The sequence below is a fragment of the Octopus sinensis genome, linkage group LG1, assembly GCF_006345805.1.
Source record: "Octopus sinensis linkage group LG1, ASM634580v1, whole genome shotgun sequence".
Lineage (NCBI taxonomy): Eukaryota > Metazoa > Mollusca > Cephalopoda > Octopoda > Octopodidae > Octopus > Octopus sinensis.
Window position 1 is genome coordinate 30,876,363 of NC_042997.1, and position 14,418 is coordinate 30,890,780.

The window sequence follows — 14,418 nt, forward strand, 5'->3', positions numbered from 1 at the left end:
CATGGGAGCCGTCAGGCGGCACTGGCATCGGCCATGTTCAGATGGTGCTTTTTATGTGCCACTGGCAGTGGTAACTATTAAATTATCTGTGGTAAGATGATGAGCTGGCTGAAACATTAACATGCTGGGCAGAATGCTTAGCAGCATTTTGTTTTTCTTTACATTCTGCTTGATTGCCACCAGGGCTGACTTTGCCTTTCTTCCTTTCGGGGTCAATAAAATTAATACCAGTTGAACACTAGCGTCAATGTAATTGACTTACTGCCTCGCCAAAACTGCTGGCCTTGTGCCAAATTTTGAAACTAATATTCTTTTCTACTCTAGGCACAAGGCCCGAAATTTTTTGGGGGTGGGGGAGTGCCAGTCAATTAGATCGACTCCAGTATGCAACTGGTACTTAATTTATCGACCTTGAAAGGATGAAAGGCAAAGTTGACCCCGGTGGAATTTGAACTTTGAGCGAGGTTGTTGCCAGTGCCACTGGACTGGCTCCTGTGCAGGTGGCACATAAAAAGCACCATTTGAGCGTGGCCGTTGCCAGTACCGCCTGACTGGCTCTTGTGCCGGTGGCACGTAAAAGCACCCACTACACTCTCGGAGAGGTTGGCATTAGGAAGGGCATCCAGCTGTAGAAACTCTACCAGATCAGATTGGAGTCTGGTGCAGCTATCTGGTTCGCCAGACCTCAGTCAAATCGTCCAACCCATGCTAGTGTGGAAAGCAGACGTTAAACAATGATGATGATGGTGAATGTAAAGACAGATGAAATACCGCTAAGCATTTCACCTGGTGTGCTAATGTTTCTGCCGGCTCGCCACCTTAAAATTTGAAACTAATATTAAATTCTCTGTGGGCTGGTGTTGATATAATTGGTTAAAAACTTGTTTTTTTTGTCCTATGTTCTGATATTTTTGCTGATTCATTGCCTATAAAACATTATGAAAACAATGACATAGTTTTTTATATTTTTTTAAACTGTTGTTTTATTTCTCTTTTAACCATTTATTTCTTCCTCATTCAGGCTGTATTCCATCCCAATGTAAAAGGGTTGTGTTGGACCACATGGTGACTACAGATGAAGCAAAATCTCTATTACTGTGAGTTGGTTTCTTTTTATGTCCTTAAATGGAAAGAGCAATGTGTATAATAAATGCATAGTCAGTTGACAAAATATGGTAATTAGGAGCAGAAAATTATTCCTTAAAATCATTCTACTTGTGATGGAAATGTAGGTCTTGAGCCAGTAATGCTACTTCTCTGTCATGTTCCAGCTTGCTAGAAATAGCAACCAAATCTCCTTCAAACCATGCTTTATCTTAAAAACTGAAAGACACATTGGATGATGTAGTCCCATTTATGCTGTGTTACGGCTGGAATGTATTTTGATCAGAGATATGCTTGTTCAGAAGCTGACCTAGGGCTAAACAGCAACAGCATGTTACAGATATTATGAATGGGCACAGCTGTTTGGGTATTGGCAATTTGGCATCGCTGACTGGTCATTGAGCCTGTTTTGGCAACAGTACTTTTAAGCACTAGAGGCAAACATACACACATACACACATGTATGCAGATATATACACATACAATTAGTAAAATAGAGAGAGAGAGAGAGAGAGAGACTTTACAGTTTATTAATTGAACACAACTGACATATATACTTTTTCTCGCCTCATACTCTCTCTATCTGCTCAGTCGAAGTCGACTCTCGGTCACTCGTTGGATCAGTGTCCTCCAGTCAGTTCTATCCTGGGCCGCTTCCTTCAGATTGGCCATGTCCATTCCGGTATCAAATAAGTCAGTATTAGATCAGCAATGCCCAACATGTGGGGCCTCAATCACTATTTAACCTTTAAGCATTCAGATTACTCTGTCAGATGTAATGCTTATTTATTTGTGTTGTTTTGAATTAATTGATCAAACATTATCTAATAGCTTTGAGATGTTGATATAGTGATTGTTTATTTTTAAAATGACATTGTAGAATAGCTGTGAGAGGCCTGATCAGGCTGGTTTAAAGATAACATAGATAGAATATTTTGACCAAACATGGTTGGTTTTAAATGCTAAAGAGTCAAAACTTAATCCTAACCTTATCTCACAGAAAGCCAAAGTTTATCTGTCATGGATTCGCATATGGACAGTAGATTAGTGTTTATAGTAGGATATGAAGAATAAGATCAACATCAAATGGGTGGTTATATGTTCTTTCATTCCCATTAAGTCTCAATCTGTTTCATTCTGCTGTGCACTGAAGATCAAATAAAGCATTTGTTGGTGCACTTTGCATGAAGAATTGAAAAGGAAAACCAGCATGGCTGTATGGTAAGAAGCTTGTTTCCCAACTACATGGTTCTGGGTTCAGCCCCACTGCATGGCACCCTGGGCAAGTGTCTTCTATTATATTCTGAGACAGATCAAAGTCTTGTGAGTAGATTTGATAGAGAGAAACTGAAAGAAGCCGAAACTGAAATAAGGTGGCGAGCTGGCAGAATCATTAGTATGCCGGGCGAAATGCTTAGCGGTATTTTGTCTGCCATTACGTTCTGAGTTCAAATTCCACCAAGGTCGACTTTGCCTTTCATCCTTTTGCGGTTGATTAAATAAGTACAAGTTATGTACTGGGGTCGATATAATTGACTTAATCTATTTGTCTGTCCTTATTTGTCCGCTCTGTCTATAGCCCCTTGTGGGCAGTAAAGAAATAAGAAACTGAAGAAGCCCATCACATATATATATATATATATATATATAATTTATATATAGAGGGCATTATACATACATGCCAGAGGGCATTATACATACATGCCATACGCTAAGAGGGACAATTAGTCATTTCTACCAAAAATATTACTAATCCCACATACATGCCACACATGCGTGTGGCATGTATGTATAATGCCCTCTGGCATGTATGTATAATGCCCTCTATATATAAATTAATATGTTCAATAAGAAATAATTATTTTCGAAATTTTTTCTCTTATGAGGTTTTCACGCTATCTACCTGACAATTTCTTGTTAAGTTTTCCTTATTAAGTAGTTGTCCTTAATTGCTAAATTTTTATTCCGAAAAAACTTTTCCTTTCCCGAAATGCAATTCGTAAAAGTATGCCATTTACAGGATGTAATATATGTAAACTCACCCATGTGCTTCGTTGATGTTGATCAGTTAGCTGATCGGCTTAAGCGGGACAGGGTCGTTTATTTATGATACATTCAGGCCTGCTGATGAATACGTAAGTATGAAATCACTGTGATACAGGTCTATATTTTTTAAATGTCTTACTTTGAAAAATTGCATTCGGTGGGATTAGTAATATTTTTGGTAGAAATGACTAATTGTCCCTCTTAGCGTGTGGCATGTATGTATAATGCCCTCTGGCATGTATGTATAATGCCCTCTATATATAAATTAATATGTTCAATAAGAAATAATTATTTTCGAAATTTTTTCTCTTATGAGGTTTTCACGCTATCTACCTGACAATTTCTTGTTAAGTTTTCCTTATTAAGTAGTTGTCCTTAATTGCTATATATATATATATATATAGGAACTTTGGGCAGGTGTCTTCCGCTATAGCCCCGAGTCGACCGAAGCTTTGTGATTGAATTAGGTAGGCGGAAGTTACTGCCGTGTGTGTAGGTGCTCAGTGCCTCTCTGAAAGAGAGAGAGAGGGAATATAGCTTAAATCTACAAGTTTTTTCATTCTTTCTCTGTTTATTTTCTCTTATACCTTTCTGTTGAAGAGCATAGGTTCGAAACGTAAGAGACTTTTTGATTTTTCCGAGCATCAAACTAATACACTTGCTTGTTGCTCATACACCTGTCTTCATCTTTTGTTTTTCTATAAATTTCAACTATGTGTATATATTTATGTGTGAGTGTCTTTGTCTCTGTATTTGTCATCACTGCTTGACAACTGGTGTTCATGTGCTTATGCGCTCGTAACTTAGCAGTTCAGCAAAAGAGACTGATAGAGCATGGTTGCTGTCAAATGACTGAAACAAGTAAAAAAATAAAAGAATTTCAAAAATGATATAGAAAAATATATTACTGTCTTTTTTTTTTAATTGTATATCAATGTTTTACACTTGTTTCAGTCATTTGACTGTGGTCATGCTGGAGCACCTCCTTGACGGGTTTTAGTTGAATAAATCAACCTCAATTCTTCTTTATGGAGTCTGGTACTTATTCTGTCAGTCTTGTTTGCTGAATTGCTAAGTTACAGGAACATTAACAAACCAATACTGGTTGTTAAGCAGTGGTTGTCACTGGTTATTAAGTGGTAGTAGGTAGGAACAAACACCAATACAAAGACACACACATATATACTTATATACGTATATGATGCGCTTCCTCTCAGTTTCTGTCTACTAAATTCACTCACAAAATATTCGTTGGCCCAGGGTTATAGTAGAAGATACTTAATCAAGGTGCTGCACAATGGGACTGAACTCAAAACCATATGGTTGCCAAATGAGTTTCTTAACCACACAGCCATGCCTGTACCTGTGCACATAACAAAATTATGAATAAACCATTTTCTGTGGGAAGAGGTGAACCAAGAATACAGTGTCAGTGGCTGAGGGGCCTTACCGGAAGAACAGGAGTGAGGGAGGTCCCATGGGCAGAAGTAGGATGAGCATGGGCCTCTTTGCTTTGGGGCAGTTGTGATGCTCAAGTCTTAGTATGGACGGCTTTCAGCCTGAAAAAATATTTCAAAAAATTCATTGCGTTTTTAGGACGACCATTTGGAGCAGCTAATGCATCAAAATTCATTGTTTGAGAACTACTGGTATGTGCTATAGCAGAAGCCATATTAACATTTTCATAAACATTTTGGCATCCATATTTCTTTGAACAAAACTTGATAAAGGAAGAAACAGTAATAGTACAAGAAACAGTAATAGTATACTGAAATTCAGTTGACTCTATACATAACCTCCTGTCTCTCTCTCTCTCACACACACAAAAATGTATTTTGGTTTTGTACTTTCATTATAAATCATTGTTATATTTTTGCTATATTTCTTTTTTTTTGTAGGCTTGCTAAGAAAGGCCTTGCTTTTGGAGGTTCTGATGGTGGAGTAAGTATGTTTACACGATATAATGTTGGTAATACAGGTGTGTGCATGAGATAGAGAGAGCGTGGTGTTATCATATTTAATTGGTTTTAAGATGCATTTTCTCCATGCAAAAGAACAGAAAATTATCTTGCAACTTATATAATATATATATATATATATTATATATATATATATATATACTCTTTTACTCTTTTACTTGTTTCTGTCATTTCACTGCAGCCATGCTGGAGCACCGCCTTTAGTCGAGCAAATCGACCCCAGGACTTATTCTTTGTAAGCCCAGTACTTATTCTATCAGTCTCTTTTGCCGAACCGCTAAGTGACGGGGACGTAAACACACCAGCATCGGTTGTCAAGCAATGCTTGGGGGACAAACTCACATACACCATACAATATATATATATATATATACGACAGGCTTCTTTCAGTTTCCGTCTACCAAATCCACTCACAAGGCATTGGTTGGCCCGGGGTTATAGCAGAAGACACTTGCCCAAGATGCCATGCAGTGGGACTGAACCCGGAACCATGTGGTTGGTTAGCAAGCTACTTACCACACAGCCACTCCTGCACCTCATCATCATTATCATCATCATTTAGCGTCCGCTTTCCATGCTAGCATGGGTTGATGATGATGATGATGATGATGATATATATATATACCATTATCAATGTTTAACATCTCCTTTCCATGCTGGCATGGGTTGGATGGTTTGACTGAGGGCTGGCAGGCCAGAAGGCTGCACCAGGCTCCAATCTGATCTGGCAAGGTTTCTACAGTTGGATGCCCTTCCTAATATCAACCCCTCTGAGAGTGTAATGGGTGCTTTTTCTGCGCCACTGGCACGGGAGCCAGTCAGGCAGCACTGGCAATGACCACGCTCGAATGGTGCTTTTTACATGCCAACAGTACAGGACCAGTCAGCTGGTACAGGAGCCAGTCAGATGGAACTAGCAGTGATCATGCTCAAATGGTGCTTTTTATGTGCCACCAGCATGGGACCAGTCAGGAGGCTCTGGCATCAACCATTCTTGAATAGTGCTTTTTACGTACCACTGGCATAGGTGCCAATCAGAAGATACTGTCATTGGCCACGACAATGACTTCACTTGACTCAACAGGTCTCGCAAGTGCAGTTTATTGCCCAATGATTGAAGGGTACTTTTAAATGGGCCATTTATGCTGCACTGGCATAAGCCACAGTTTTGGGCTCACTTGGATTGCTGAGTCTTCTCAAGCACAGCATATCTCTAAAGGTCTCAGTCACTTCTCATCGCCTCTGTGAGGCGGTCGTGCTTCACCACCTTATCCCAGGCCTTCCTGGGTCTACCTCTTCTACAGGTTCCTTCTACTGCTAGGGTTTGACACTTTTTCACACAGCTGTCCTCATCCATACACAACACATGACCATACCAGCGCAGTCGTCTCTCTTGCACACCACATCTGATGCTTCTTATGTCCAACTTTTCTCTCAGGGAGCTTACAGTCTGTCGTGTATGCACACTGACATTACACATTCAGCAGAGCATACTGACTTCATTCCTTGCAAGCTTACACATATCCTCAGCAGTCACAGCCCATGTTTCACTGCCATGTAGGATGGCTCTTCGCACACATGTATCATACAGTTTATCTTTTACTCTGAGCGAGAAGCCCTTTGTCACCAGCAGAGGTAAGAGCTCTCTGAACTTTGTCCAGGCTATTCTTATTCTAGCAGCTACACTCTCAGAGCATCCACTTCGTTACTGACTTGGTTACCTAAGTAACGGAAGGTATCAACTACTTCTAGTTTTTCCTCCCTGGCATTTGACAGAAGCTATTTTCTGCACATTTTCAGTGTTTATTGCCCATATATATATAAAACCCATGCTAGCATGGAAAGCGGACGTTAAATGATGATGATGATGATGATATATATATATATGTATATATGTATATGTATATATGTATATATACATATCTTTATATATATAGTTCAATTCAAGATAGCATGAAAAATGGACGTTAACTGATGATGATGATGATGACACAGTGTCAAGGTTTAAGAGAGTGTGGGGGTGTTATCATAATCGATTGGCTTTTAAGATGCACTTTTTCCTTGCAAAAGAACACAAAATTAGGCTGCATCTCTCTCTCTCTCTTTTACTCTTTTACTTGTTTTGATCACTTCTCTAACTTTAGCTGTTCTGTGATAGTCCTCATCAGTCTACTGATTTTATCATAGGCCTACTATAGATGAGCAAGACTGTCTTGTTAATGTTTGACTCTGAGGATGCATTTCCTCTAGGCCACAGATGACATGTCCTTACTAAAAACTTTTAGCTCTTCCCTGACACTGAAAACAAAGGAACTGATTCAAGAATCTGGCAAATCTTAATAATCCTACCTTTAATATTTCCAGGGCTGATAAAACAAAGCACCAGTCAAGTACTAGAGTTGATATAATTGATTATACATCATCATCATCATCATCATCATCATCATCATTTCACGTCCGCTTTCTATGCTGAGTGGAACTGGTAAGCTGGGGAGCTGCACCTGGTTCCAGTCTGATTTGGCATGGTTTCTTCAGCTGTTAGAAACCATTATTCTTAAAATGTAGCCTACATGTGTTTATAATTATAATAGAATCGTGATAGAAAACTAAGTAATTGCCAAAATCTCAACTGCAAATTTACCAGTAGCTAAAATTTCAAGGGGTAGAATTCTGTCACCTTTTGTGCATAGTATCCAGGACCATCATGCTTAAGTTTTTATTGGACAAAGTTTATTTTTTATTAGCACATCATCATCATCATCGTTTAACGTCCGTTTTCTGCACTAGCACAGGTTGAACGGTTCGACCGGGGTCTGGGAAGCCAGGGGCTGCTCCAGGCTCCAGTCTGATCTGGCAGAGTTTCTACGGCTGGATGCCCTTCCTAACGCCAACCACTCCGTGAGTGTAGTGGGTGCTTTTAACGTGCCACCTGCACAGGTCCCAGGGGGGTCCGGCATCGGCCACGATCGGTTGGAGCTTTTAACGTGCCACCGGCACGGAAGCCAGCCAAGGCGGTGCTGGCAACGGCCACGTTCGGATGTTGCTTTTTATGTGCCACCGGCACAGAAGCCAGTCGGGGCGGTGCTGGTATCAGCCCACATTGTCAGTTTTATCCCTGTCTAATTAAAATGGAGACAAAATTGACAATGATATTGACAATAACACCTTGTGGTTTTAAAAACCACAGGGTGTTATATGAGGGAAAATTTAGCTGCTATTTCTAGCATGTCAAACTACCACAAAGTGGGTTTCTTGTTGACTTGACTGACACACTTAATTCTGACTGGCTGAGTTCATCTTGCTGTTTGTCTGTAGTACACAGTGTTGCCTACAAAGAGTGATTTAGTTTGATGCAACAACACTATAGAACTGACAAGTTTGTGTTTGTTGGCAGCTTCTAGAGCAGGGCTAAGTTCAATGTCTCTTGCTTAGTGAGGGTTGAGGGTTGGAGTGGGGAAAGGAATGTGCCTTCCAGTCGTTCATTACCTATCTGCTTCATTGTATGGAAAACTGAAGTTGGAAGTTGGCCCTTTTGGGATCCCAAATGAAATGAAACAGCAACGCTTCATTTCAAATAAAATATGTTTCTCATTTCTTTGCTTCCTCCCTCCACCCTTTGTCCTTAGATTAATTAATAAAGAAAACAGCAAAGATTAGTGTACTGGGTGTGACAAAAGACTTCAATGATAATGGTAGATAACAGTATGACAACTAGCTAAATATATAAAGAAGTGTATAGATAGCGAGCAGTGTGTATGTGTATGTATGTATGTATGTATGTATGAATGTATATATATATATATATTATATATATATATATATATATATATATACATACGGTTTAAGTAATTGAGATTCAAGTGAATTCTAATGAATTCACATGAATATGGTCCTTAACTAGGATGCACCGGAAATCTATATAGTGTTAACCATACGACAAGTGGGGTGATTACAAATAGGAAAATAGGAAAAAAGCAACAAGAATGGATATTTTAATCCATTCTTGTTGCTTTTTTCCTATATATATATATATATATATATAATATATATATATATGCACACACGTGTATATACATGTATATGTGTGTAAGTGTGTGTGTATATATATATATGTGTGTGTGTGTATATATATATAAATATATATATATATATATATATATATACAGGGTGCAGTGAATAAACTGTTGTCTAAATTACGCAAAACTGAAAATAACATCAACATCTCATTTTAACAGGTGTAGTTACCAAAATTACATAAAAATATCTTGAATTACTAAAGAGTAAATGTATTTAATAAAATCACCATTGGCTTCAACTATGGCCTCCAGACGACTTCAGAATCTCTTGCAACTCTTCTGGATGATCTCTTTGTTCAAGCTGGTGAAAGCTGCCATAATCATTGTCTTCAGTTCATCTTTGGTGTTACAAGGAGTTTTGTTGGTCTGTCACTCGACTGCACCCCACACATAATTATCAAGGGGGTTGCAGTCTGGGAAGTTAGGTGGCTAGATGTTAGGGGTGATGTGGTTGCAGAAATTGTCTGACAGCCATGACTCAGTTCTCCTGCTTGTGTGACATGGTACAGAGTCCTGTTGCCATACATAGTCTTCTAGCAGCCACTCTCTTGACCCAGGGTAGCACTACCTCCTTCGGGCACTTGATGTAAGCCTGTGTTGAGTCTGAGGCCATGTGAGAAGATGAATGGAAGCATAACGTTGCCATCACTAGTGATCTCCAAACACTATGATATTGACTGAAAGTAAAATTACTTTGGTGTCTACATTTAACTCCTCTTTCTTCATATGTGTTTAGTAATTTGTCTCTAGACTGTAGTAGTTCCATAAATTCTGTTATACATAATAAGTACATTTTATTCCCAATATTATAAGAGTGGGCTCTACCCATTATACTCCAACTAAGTGCGTACTCTCTTTTTCTAGATTTCAATTCCTATATATATATTTACTTAAACCTGTGGACTTATTTAAATTAGGATTTTTTAAAGTCTGGTAGTGTTAGGAGATTCTTTTTTTAATTTCATTCGCTGTAGATATTATATATACCTTACTCTTTTACTTGTTTCAGTCATTGGACTGCGGCCATGCTGGAGCACCGCCTTTAGTCGAGCAAATCGACCCCGGGACTTATTCTTTGTAAGCCCAGTACTTATTCTATGGGTTTCTTTTGCCGAACCGCTAAGTGACGGGGACGTAAACACACCAGCATCGGTTGTCAAGCAATGCTAGGGGTACAAACACAGACACACAAACACATACACACACATACATATATATACATATATACGACAGGCTTCTTTTAGTTTCCGTCTACCAAATCCACTCACAAGGCATTGGTCGGCCCGCGGCTATAGCAGAAGACACTTGCCCAAGTTGCCACGCAGTGGGACTGAACCCGGAACCATGTGGTTGGTTAGCAAGCTACTTACCACACAGCCACTCCTGCGCCTATATTTATGTTTTTTGTTATTATTGTTCTTAGAGATTACTATACATTTATAAATTACATTGTCAATATTACAATTATTAGAGAGCTTACATTTAGTCTTATCACGACATGAACATTTATCTATATGTGGATTACAACTTCCATGACTATATATATACATACTATATATATACATACATACATACACACACACACGCACACACACACACATATATGCTCTGTGTATATGTGTGTGTGTGTGTGTGGTGCATTTATCAACTGGCAAAATAAACACAACTTAAATTAAAATACAGCAATGAAGTTCATGGCATGGTGGCACATAAAATACACCAATCTGACCGTGGCCGTTGCCAGCCCCGCCTGGCACCTGTGCAGGTGGCACGTAAAAAGCACCCACTACACTCACGGAGTGGTTGGCGTTAGGAAGGGCATCCAGCTGTAGAAACATTGCCAAATTAGACTGGAGCCTGGTGCAGCCTTCTGGCTTCCCAGAACCCCGGTCGAACCGTCCAACCCATGCTAGCATGGAGAACGGACGTTAAACGACGATGATGATGATGATAGGGAGAATTCACAAAAAAACAAAAGACAAACACAGGTGGTGTAGACAAAAAACTGATGTATTAGTTTAAAGCTTGGGAAGTGAAAAAGTCTTTAACATTTCGAGCCTATGCTCTTCCACAGAAAAGAACACAGAAAGAAACAATGAGAGAAGATAAGGAATGTGTAGTGGCAAATGTCATGGCAAATGCCGGACAGAGGGGTCACACAGGTGAGCTAGGAAGAAGGGGAGATAATAAAGTAGTGGTGATCCAAAACAAAGGTGCACGTGCATGTGTATAAGATAGCATGTATGTGCATGTTGAAGAGGGCTGGTAACCTTGACGTGTGTGTGGATGTGGAGCAGGGAAGTGGTCAGTGCTAGTGTGTGTGTGATGTGATGTGGTGTTGTGTGGTATGGTATTGAGATGTGGGGGAAGCGAGATATGTATGTATATATCTATGTGTGTGTGTTTTTGTATCTGTGTTTGTACCCCATCACCACTTGACAACTGTTGGTGTGTGTATGTCCCTGTAACTTAGCAGTTCAACAAAAGAGACCGATAGAAAAAGTACTAGACTTAAAAAAATAAGTCCTGGGGTCAATTAGTTTTCAAGGTGGTGCTCCGACATGGCCGCAGTCAAATGCCTGAAACAAGTAAAAGAATAAAAGAATAGTCTTATATATTAAAAAAGACAAATATAATGTTTACTTTCATCCTCATAGATTTGAGTATCATATATTTCAAGAATTCTCAAATAATGATTCTCTTTTTATTTATTATTTATCTATTTTTTAAAATTTTTTCATGAAGAAAGAATCGCAGTATTGTATTCCTTATTTGTAAATTGTAAATATTCTCGATTCTTTAACAGGCATCCATTTTAGATTTACATTCCGGTGCTTTGTCGAAAGGGAATTCATTTGTGGACATTTTTAAGTAAGCAAGTTTTTTTCTTCTGTCAAAATATATTGATAATTTCATATCCTCATCTAACTTTCTTTCTTCCTTTCTTCTCTGGCTGTTTATCTATCTATCTCTCTGTCTATCTCTCAATCTGTCTGCCCATCCATTTGTCTGTTGATCTTTATTTATTTATTTACTTATTAGACTTATTGCTAAACTAGCAGCATAGCCCGGCGTTGCCTGGGTATGTAAGAGCCCCTAGTAGGCAACGACTAATCCCAATCTAGTTCTTTCCCTCTAGGGAACGAAGGCGCATGTGTAGGTTGCAATGTCTTCTCTTCACTCGAATACTTCTATGTATACGATGTTCCTAGCTGTCTCCCGATTGCAAGTTGCGAAAACTACAACAGAAAATGTGTTGCATATGAAAAGCTTAGATTCTCGACCCCATGTCGAATTTATCAATTTTTTTCAGAACTGGGGGAACTTTTCAAAATTTTCGCTGTGTTAGTTTTGAATTATGACATTGGGCTATGTGTGTGTCAAGTTTCATCAGAATTGGTTGAAAGCCGTGGTCAGGGTGAGGGTACAACCTGACAGCCACACAGACAGACAAACTGCCGTTTATATATAGAGAGATACAAGGGGTTGATGAAAAGGTAATTATGATTTTATTCAACATATTTCCATCTCAGATTCACACACTTATTACTGCAGTCTTTTCCATTTTTCTAAGCCTTGTAAAAGAACTCAGAAGATTGGGCTTTCAATCAGGCCTTTTGTGATACCCTTAAAGCCAAGAACTTTCTTTCAGCATCCCTTCCTATACTTCCTTCTGCAGACCATTTCCTTAACCATGAAATATGAGAGAAATCTCTCATCGCTCAGGTTAGTTAGTTGGTTAATTTTTTGGCTCAAAAAGCAAAAAGCAAGGCCATGTAGTGGGACATGGAGTTATGTGCAGGGTCGTGTTCATGTAAAGAGTTCAGGCCACTTGAGGTCAAGGGAGACTTTGAACCGAGCGGTCGTCTGCATCCTCACCATCTCGTCCGGCAGCTTATTCCACGGATCCGCAACCCGGACGGAGAAAGCCCCTCTCCTTCGATTGAGATGAAATTGTCGCAGATAGAGCTTTTCGGAATGACCCCGCAGCCGACGCTCTGGAGCAGGAGTGAAGAACAGCTCTTTCGAGAGGTTACACTTTCCGCTTATGATGTTGTGAGCAAGAATGAGATCACCACGACGTCGTCATTTTTCTAGAGAACAAAGGTCGAGCGTCTTCAGCCTTTCTTCATAAGAGAAAATCAGGATTGCAAGAGTCTCATAAATTTTACTTTCTCCTCACACTGTATCTTACTGTTCCTTGTTTTCACTGCTATACAGCTGAACATCTCTTGCATACATCTCCTAAGTTCTAGAATTCAAACCTGTTGCTGTCCTATAATCTTCATCTTACTGAGCTGTCAGAAATAGCAACCAGGCTTCCTGAGAACATTTTCTCAAGCCAGTTAGTTGTTTTATTCAGAAGAATTATCTTAATTCTTTAGCACTCAGATTACTCTGTCAAATGTTCTGCTTATTTATTCTCAGTGTTTTAAATTAATCATGCATTATCTCATTGCTTTGAGATTTCTGTGATGTGATTGTTTTTAGAATGACATTGTAGGGTAGGTGAAAGAAGCTGGATTTGGCCAGTTAGAATATTTTGGTTGGATATGGCCAGATTAAATGCTAAAAGGTTAAATCCTTATAAAAGCCCTTCAAATCTTAAAACACAAGCTTTGCTGTGTTAGAAGTTTGTTTTCCATCCACATGGTTTCAGGTTCAGGCCTATTGTGTGGCACCTTTGGCAAATGTCTTCTACTATAGCCTTGAACCAACCAAAGCTTTGTGAATGGATTTGGTAGATGGGAGTTGAAAAAAGCTCATCGAATATATATGTGTGTGCATATATATATATAAGTATATGACGAAAGACCGAGATCTCTGGAGACTGCAAAGACCCGACAAATAATGTGAGTTCATGGCTGTATCCAGCCCATCCAAAGTACCTTGGATTGCAAAACGACCTGCTGTGCTTACCTTGGATCGTAGGGTGACCTGCTGTGCATGAGGAGACCTATTGAGTCAAGTACATCAACATCAAAATAAATATCAAATGGAAATTGTAGTTGTGATACCTGTGCCAGTGGCACGTAAAAAGCACCATCCGAACGTGGCTGATGCCAGTGCTGCCTTGACTGGCTTCTGTGCTGGTGGCACATAAAAAGTACCAACCAATCGTGGCACATAAAAAGCACCCACTACACTCATGGAGTGGTTGCTGTTAGGAAGGGCATCTAGCTGTAGAAACACTGCCAGATCAGACTGGAGCC

The 14,418-nt window shown here is 39.4% G+C and overlaps 1 protein-coding gene across 2 annotated transcripts in view; it reads left to right on the forward strand.

Moving 5' to 3' along the window:
* Positions 1-14,418, forward strand: part of LOC115214546 (2-oxoglutarate and iron-dependent oxygenase domain-containing protein 3) — a 47,653-nt gene that overhangs the window by 18,295 nt on the left and 14,940 nt on the right. For both annotated transcript variants that reach the window (XM_036515464.1, XM_029783749.2), the window contains exons 3-5: positions 1,022-1,097; positions 5,049-5,091; positions 12,012-12,076. In XM_036515464.1, coding sequence (XP_036371357.1) covers positions 1,022-1,097; positions 5,049-5,091; positions 12,012-12,076 — 184 coding nt within the window. The remainder of the gene's footprint in view (positions 1-1,021; positions 1,098-5,048; positions 5,092-12,011; positions 12,077-14,418) is intronic.